This window comes from Primulina huaijiensis, chromosome 16 (genome assembly GCF_012295235.1).
Source record: "Primulina huaijiensis isolate GDHJ02 chromosome 16, ASM1229523v2, whole genome shotgun sequence".
NCBI lineage: Eukaryota > Viridiplantae > Streptophyta > Magnoliopsida > Lamiales > Gesneriaceae > Primulina > Primulina huaijiensis.
Window position 1 is genome coordinate 15,305,268 of NC_133321.1, and position 8,001 is coordinate 15,313,268.

At 34.7% G+C, this 8,001-nt stretch overlaps 1 protein-coding gene across 1 annotated transcript; it reads left to right on the forward strand.

Annotated features, from left to right (window-relative positions):
• The first annotated feature begins 546 nt into the window (after positions 1 to 546).
• On the forward strand, positions 547 to 2,339 carry LOC140961403 (uncharacterized). The gene has a single exon (XM_073419905.1). It carries the CDS (start codon positions 588 to 590, stop codon positions 1,881 to 1,883), a length of 1,296 nt encoding a protein of 431 aa, XP_073276006.1. The 5' UTR covers positions 547 to 587; the 3' UTR covers positions 1,884 to 2,339.
• Positions 2,340 to 8,001: the final 5,662 nt, after the last annotated feature.

Here is an 8,001-nt window from a genome sequence, read left to right on the forward strand (position 1 = left end):
GATTCCTAAAATGTAATGACATCCCATGTACTTTTGGACCTCTCGTTTTCCTCAACGATTGCTCCCACTTTTTTTAACCTTCAAAGCATAGACATCCCACGTGCCTAAGTCATAAATTCATCGAACAATTTCTTTCATTTCATTAGAATTTTAACTAAAATAGCGAATTGATTTCTTTAATAATATAAATATTGAAAAAAAAAGAAGATAAATTATTAGGGTAGGTCTCTTGTGAAACGATCTTACGAATCTTTATATGTGAGATAGGTCAACCCTACCGATATTCACAATAAAAAGTAATATTTTTTCATAGATGACCCAAATAAGAAATCCGTCTCACAAAATACGACCCATGAAATTGTCTCACCCAAGTTTTTGTCAAATTATTAAGTTTGAAAAACTGCATTTTATAATTAATAGTTGAGATAGAAAAATGGGCCTTGGCATGAATCTTATAATCCAACAATAATGTTTACAAGCCCAATTCATTTGGATTGGGAAGCGGCCTAAATTAAAATTTATGAGACGAAAATTAAAGATGAAATAAAATTTATCAAAACGATGGATGGATACCAAATCCTGCAACAATGGCAATCAGCAGCTCCTTTAAACCCATCACTCTCAATTCTGGATTCCCGTTTTTCGGACACGAGTCCAACTCTTTGAAAACTACCTCGAATTTCAACCCACGGGTGACTTTGTTGTCTTGCAAGCCACCGCATCAATGGCGTCCGATCAAATCTTGCATGGCGGACCAAGAAATCGACATGGTGAAGACAAAGGAAGGAGTTTACGCAGCAAAGGCCAAGAAAGTTGTTGTCTTGTGGGATTTGGACAACAAGCCCCCTCGTGGGCCGCCGTTCGAGGCGGCTATGGCTCTCAAAGGGGTAGCACAGAAATTTGGTGAAATTGTCGATATTTCAGCTTATGCCAATCGCCACGCTTTTATTCACCTCCCTCAGTGGGTAGTAGAGGAACGCCGTGAGCGTCGTCGTACGGATTTTATTGAACGAAAAGGGATGTCCACGCCCTCCGAGCCGTATATTTGCTCGGTTTGTGGGCGGAAATATACGACCAATATGGATTTGAGGAAGCATTTCCGGCAATTGCACGAGAGGGAGAGGCAGAAGAAGTTGACCAGGATGAGGAGTTTGAAGGGGAAGAAACGTCAGCGTTACAAGGAGAGATTTGTAGATGGGAATGAGAAGTACAATGCGGCGGCCCGCAGTTTGTTGACCCCCAAAGTCGGTTATGGGTTAGCTCAAGAACTGAAGAGAGCTGGGGTATTTGTTAAGACTGTCGAGGATAAGCCACAGGCCGCGGATTGGGCTTTAAAGAGGCAAATGCTGCATTCTATGAGCAGAGGTGTTGATTGGATTGTGCTGGTGTCGGATGATTCTGATTTTTCAGAGATGTTGAGGAAGGCAAAGGAAGCCAGGTTGGGGACGGTGGTGGTCGGGGATCAAGATAGAGCATTGAGTACGTATGCCGATGTTTGGGTGCCATGGATTAGGGTGGAGAGTAGGGAGATTAAGGAGAGTGATTTGGAATTGAAGAGCAGAGGATGGAGGGACTTAGATGAAAGAAGTGAGATTTTTTCGTTTAGCGAGTTTGACGGGGAAGCTCATGGTGATGACCGGAGTTTGGATGAGCTAGTTCAGAGAATGGAGTTTGATGGTTTCAGAATTTCTGCCTTTTCTGAAGGCGAGGAAGAGTACGAGGAAGAAGATGATTGGACAGGAAAAAGATTGTATCAAGTGGATAACGCTGAAGATCAGCTCACTGTTGGTAGTCCTATTCAGGGTGATGAGGATGAGGAGGGCGATTATTTTTTGGACAGCGAAGATGAATTAGGAGATGATGCATTTTTTTCATATAGATAGGAATAGAGGAAATTGCTCATGAGAATTTGCTGCAATTTTTTTTAATCTTAATAATTGGATAGTGTGCATGATTTTGAGTTGTGCTTGTTGCAGTCAAGGCAACGAGCAGCAATGCAGTGATGAGGATTGACGTACCTCATGTATATTCTGTCATATTGGTTTTCAAGGGTGTTGTTTTAGCTGTGATCGAATGAAGTAGGATGGTTTCCAAGGGTGGTATTTGAGCTATGATTTATTGAAGTTTTCTACTTCTTACTGGTATTTGAATGAGGCTGTCAAAATCTTTTCTTCAGCGGCACTTGTCTCATATTAAGAGCCCCCTTCTTTGACATTGTTTTTCAGTACGTCGAAATCTTGATATACTAAAATATCCTCTCAATGTTGCTGTTTAATTTTTCAACTTTGTAATTTTTTAATTGCTAATTCTATCTTTATAGATCAAGTTTGATGTTTAGATATCTTGAGCTATTTATATTATGTAGGAGCATTGGTTTTTTTTTTTATAATATTTATTTTCTTGTACTATCTATCTTTTTAGCCTTGCTAGTTTCATTTAAGGTATAAATCATCATGTTTTTCTCTGTTTCTTGAATTGCTTAGCCCATACAGCCAGCTGCACTTAAGTTCCATATAAAGAGAGAATATGAGATTAAGTGGGTACAGAAAAATCAATCAGTCTGATGTAATGTTTCTACAACTGGAACTGTGGAAGAAAGAAGCTAATGAACATAAAGATCCCTTGAATAATATAATTCGGGAGTGTGCTTGACTAATAGCTATTCATAACGTCTCAGGTTTTTAATAGTATTTTACTTCCTCCACTTTTCATTCACATTGTACATTGTTGATTCAATTGGTCTTTTTATGAGTTTCTCAGAATAGTTAGATTCAAGCCAAATCTTTAGAAACTACTTATCAGAGCATTTAACTGTGTAAAGTGCATTGAACTTGTGTCAAATAAGACAAAAAGAAAGGATCACCTTCCTTGTTTACTAACCGTTGTTTCTTCCACAACGTAAGTGATATAGTGGCATAAAAATTATGTATGTTCTTGTTTTATGTTGAATGTGATAAAAAGATGAAAATAATATGAACAGAAAAAATCAGGATACTCAGGTTTTAATTTGGCTTGTCTTTAAATCCCAAACAAAGAGGAAAGAAATTATGATACTAGGAATCAATACTGGTTTAACTGCGAAGTGATCTGTTATAATGCTGATAAATGTCGATTAGTGGAACAATAGACTTTCTGGTTTTTCTGCATCTTGCTTGCCCCCATGAAAGGAATATTAATGCTTATATTCTAATGTTGGTGCTATAATTAAATTAGAACACCTCTGCTTGCTGGTCTGTAATAAGTTTATTGAGCGAGTCATTTTGTGTTTTCCTACTCTAAAGTTTTTTCAGTTTCTTTTGCAAGTATGATGTTTCTACACGACTTACAATATATAGTATATCAAACTTTTTATGGCATATTTAATCACGAGTGTATGTTTTTAGATGGCATGCACTCTGAAACTAGTAAGTTTGTAGAAGGAATGTGATAATTTTAACTCCACACACACTGAAAGAATTGGTTTGGATAATGAATATGAGAGGGCAGCAGCCAGCAGGGAACGCTGCCTTTCTAATTTCTGCTTTCTGATATGCTAATGGGAGTCAAAGTTTAATGATTTAAGTTGCTGCATAATTGCTTATTCATATTTTTTGGGCTTCAAGGAAGCTCATTTGTTTCACAAGAATGTGGTCAAGTCTTTTGTGTCCTCAAAGGCAAAATAATATGTCTACCTTTTTTTTTTGCAAGATTCTTAATTTAATTGAACGGTGTTAGAACCGCACGTGCATGAACATGAAACGTCGCTTTAGCACACCATGCTGTAAGATTTAAATGATACCATTATGATTAACGCCTACGTGGTCGGAGACTATGCTGGAAAGTTCAGATTAAAATTTTCCAATTTCTCTAGTTCTTGGAAATTTTAGAGCAAGTTTTCTAAATCCTAATGGATGCAAGTAAATCTGATTGGTTTACTATTTACATTGATGAGGCTCTTAAAATTAGTGATTCAATGGTCTGAAGGTTCTCATTGCACTTCGTTCACTCTAGTGATACGGATAATGTAACCTCGAATGGATGCCTTGATATAATTCCTGGTGAATCTAGTACACCATAATATAAAATTTATCTGTAGAAAGGTATTTGATATGTTCAGTTACGTTCTCCCAAAAGTTATCAATCTTTTTTTAAAGAATTTTATTTGTGTCGTTATGCTAACGTAGTTATTAGGAACCCAATCAATCATTACCGGGAGATTTGTGGAACGAGAACACTTGAACACACAAAGCAGGTTGCCCAGCACACAGAGTCTGAAATTCAGGTCATCCGGGGAGAGATCCAGAGGCCTTTGTACACCTACTCTCGAGGCTCATCAACTCCCAGCTCTTGCACCTGTATGCGAGCCGGGGAACCATCTTTCAATAAAACACTTGACTTGGCCATCGAGCACATGCACTTCGAAGGCTTTAAGTACCTTTTAGATGCGATTAATTTAGCAATGGTAAATTGAAGGTGATATGCGATGATCTCAATAGTTTGTTATGTTCATATTGGATGATATTAACGAAATGTTCTTCAAGAATTTAGATATAGTATATTTCTACTAGTTCATGTCTCTTCAATAAGGGACGTGCTTCGCCTAATGCCTTGCACCTAGGCTTTACGATATACATACTCCGTGCTATTTTAGTACAAAATATTACAAAATCTGTATCTTTGACTGTACATCTCTCTATTGAAACATGCCTTTGGTTGTTAGCTTTTAGGTTTTGTTTGCCTAGAGTTTGATTCAAAGTTTGTTTTTTTATTTAAACTGTCAAGTGATTAGAAATGGCGACTCCTGGGACTCAACTCTTCCACTAGGAATAAGAGTATGACTGAATCTGGACAACTGGAGAAAAAATTGACTTGTATAGTTGGTCTTCAAAAAACATACTCGTCAAGCTTTTGAATTCTTTGAATATGGGTTATTTGCGGAATCAACTAGTATTGTTAGTTGTAAATCATTCAAAGTTGAAGGTAAGCAACGTCTCGGATCATTGTAAAGATTTCTGACTGTCAGAATATCCGGTAAGTTCGAAAATATTAAGAACTACCTCCTTAACAGAGTAAAAAAAGATGCATCACATTTTGGACTATTCAGGCTGAAGATATAAAACTTGTCCTGTAATTTACCAAAATGGAACGCCGTTTTTGTAAAACTTGAGTGAAGTTAGAAGTAACATCTCTTTTCTGGCTATCGGGTCTGCGTCGTTTTGACATGTCTGGATAAGAATAAGAAGTATTAACTTTGTGTCTTTTTCTCTTGATTGAAAAGAACATGATTAATGCTTTTGCTGTTAACTCTCACTAGTTGTTCATTTTAAATTCAAAGTGAATGTCCACTAACATTTCGGCTTCTAGTAGTCTATATATTAAATTCAGTTATCTGTAAAGATATTACTGTACGACAGCGAAACTTGAGCAACAAGAAGACCCCAAAGATGAGTATGGCTAAGATAGGAATATTGCAAAAAAGGATCGAATTGCTGTTCATTCAATATGTCACATAAAAAACAGGTGTAGCTTGTGATTTCTCCTGTGATTATGATGATTTAGTAACCACTTTGCTGTATCTGGATTGCTAGTGTGGCTGAGATTATAAGGGGTAATAAGTGTTATTATCAACAATAACTTGTTTTTAATTCAATGTCTGTGGTTAGTGTATTGTTCTGTTACCATGACAGCATAATGGGCTTTATAGAGATTAAATGGCAAGTGGCATCTTCAACTTGTGTGCAGCTTTTTGGCTGTATTTTTATGTATTCTGCTAAATGTCTATTCCTGCCGTCAAATTGTTTTTTTTTTTTTTTTACCCATGAAGAGATGGTTACCGTTACTGTTAAATTTGATATGCTGCATGATTCAGGGATGTAACGAAGATTCTCTAAGGTAGGGTATGTTTCATTTTTTTAATGATCGAATAAACTAACATAAGTACGAGGGGAAAAGGGTCGTGTTATTTTTTATATTTTTTACATTTTGAAATGCATTACATATGAAATTTGAAGCCATCTTCTCGACTCAAAAGTTTCTTTAGGAGTGTTTTCGTTAGAAAGGGTTCCGCCATCTCGTTGGACCTCACACATGTTAGATAAATTTAAAAAATTGTCAGACGAAACTAGATGGTCAGTTGACCATCTTGTGTAAAAAGAACACATCACCGGTGCTGTGTTTTTAGACACAGGAGAAAATCCAAATCCATGTTTCCACTTTGGATACTCTCCACAAAATCTACGGTACATATATCGGCGAGTAGCTCTCTTTTTTCTCAGTTTTTGGTGTCCTCTCCAACGCGTGATCGCTTTCCATCCATTTGTACAAGCATCTATCCGATTGTGTGCGCGCGGAGTCGTTCGTTACACACTCTTTTGCATTTTCATGGATGGAAAGATTAAAATTAATCGATCCTACTTTGATTAGTCACAAGCCATCTTTGTTTTACATTTGATATTTGAATATGTGCACTTACCTATCTTTAGAAAAGTCTCAAATTAAGTTTGCCTACATATTTTCAACTTGAATTATTTTTACAAAAACAGAGTTTTTGTTATATTTTGAAAATTTCCTGCAAAAAAGTTTCTATAAAAGAAAATATTACTTGTATTAATGTATTCACCTCCCGCAATAAATATTTGAAAAAAAATAAATGCTTAATTAAATCTAAAATATTTTCATTTTTTAAAAATCAAATACGAATTTGATGTCTCTTCAAAATTTTAACTATATTTAAGTGTCTATGTTAGTTATATAATTTCATTTAACTTCGGTTAAAATTTTGAGTTTTGTGATATTTTTATATATTTATTTCTTATTATTCTCTATCATATTCAATCATTTAAAAAAAATTAATATTACGTTTTTCAAGTTTTTAAACTGAGTGTCGTAGTTGATTTTTGTATATTGATTGTTCGTAAATTGTTCTTATTAGTTATTGTATCTTAATCAGAACTTCAATACAAATATGTTTTAACATGTTCTAGAAAATAATTAATTCTTTCAATCAAAGTTTGTTTATCTAATAAATGACAAAATTGTGATTTTTTTGAAAAATATTTATTTTTAAAAAAATTACTATAACCAAAATAATATAATTTTTTAGATATATATTATATTATATTGTATGAACAATTTTAATAGGTATTCAAACGTTAATCTTTTAAATTTTAATAATTAATCACATAAACTAACGACAAAAACTTGTATGAGACGGTTTTACGGGTCATATTTTGTGAGAGAGATCTCTTATTTGGTTCATCCATGAAAAAATATTACTTTTTATGCTAAGAGTACTATTTTTTATTGTGAATATCGATATGGTAGACTCGTCTCGTGAGATCGTCTCACAAGAAACATGCTCTAAACTAACACCATTGCTCACGAGTAAAAAAATATTAATAATAATAATGATAAAGAAGTAATTGAAAGTATGCACACCTCAAGTTTCAATGAAAACAGACAAATTTGTTGACTCCGCGAGGAGGATGAGATGAATCTTGTTTCTTGGCATACTAAAAACAGTGCTAACTACTCTGCCGACACAATTAAAAAGTTAAGGGCATTTTAGGAAGAAGACAACAACATTTCGGGCACCAAAAAAAACCATTGCAAACGACAAATTTGGTTGCAAGTGTTCAGTGGAAGAATGAACTAACTGAAAAGTATCTTACTATTAAGAATATAAGATTTCAGCAATAATATTTGATCAACAATCCCAAGTTGATTTTAACATGTTTTTTGGGAATATTTCGACCAAATTATTTCAGATATTTCTTTGTAGTATTTCCTAAAATTTGAAATTTTTTTTTTTGGTTTTTGGGGAAAGGAACAAAATAAAATGTATTTGACTGATTTCATACAAGTAAATTTAAGTAATATTTGAAAGAAATCAAATAAGGGAACCCACACACACCAATTTGTGTGTGTGTGTGTGTTTGAAAATTCAAAAGCCATCCATATCATTAGAAAAGTCGGCAAGCTCCATCGTTCTTCTCCCTAATATCCACTACGTATTAATATATA

Excerpts from the sequence above, each read along its gene's own strand:
- LOC140961403 (XM_073419905.1), top strand. The coding sequence starts at position 588 with ATGGCAATCAGCAGCTCCTTTAAACCCATCACTCTCAATTCTGGATTC.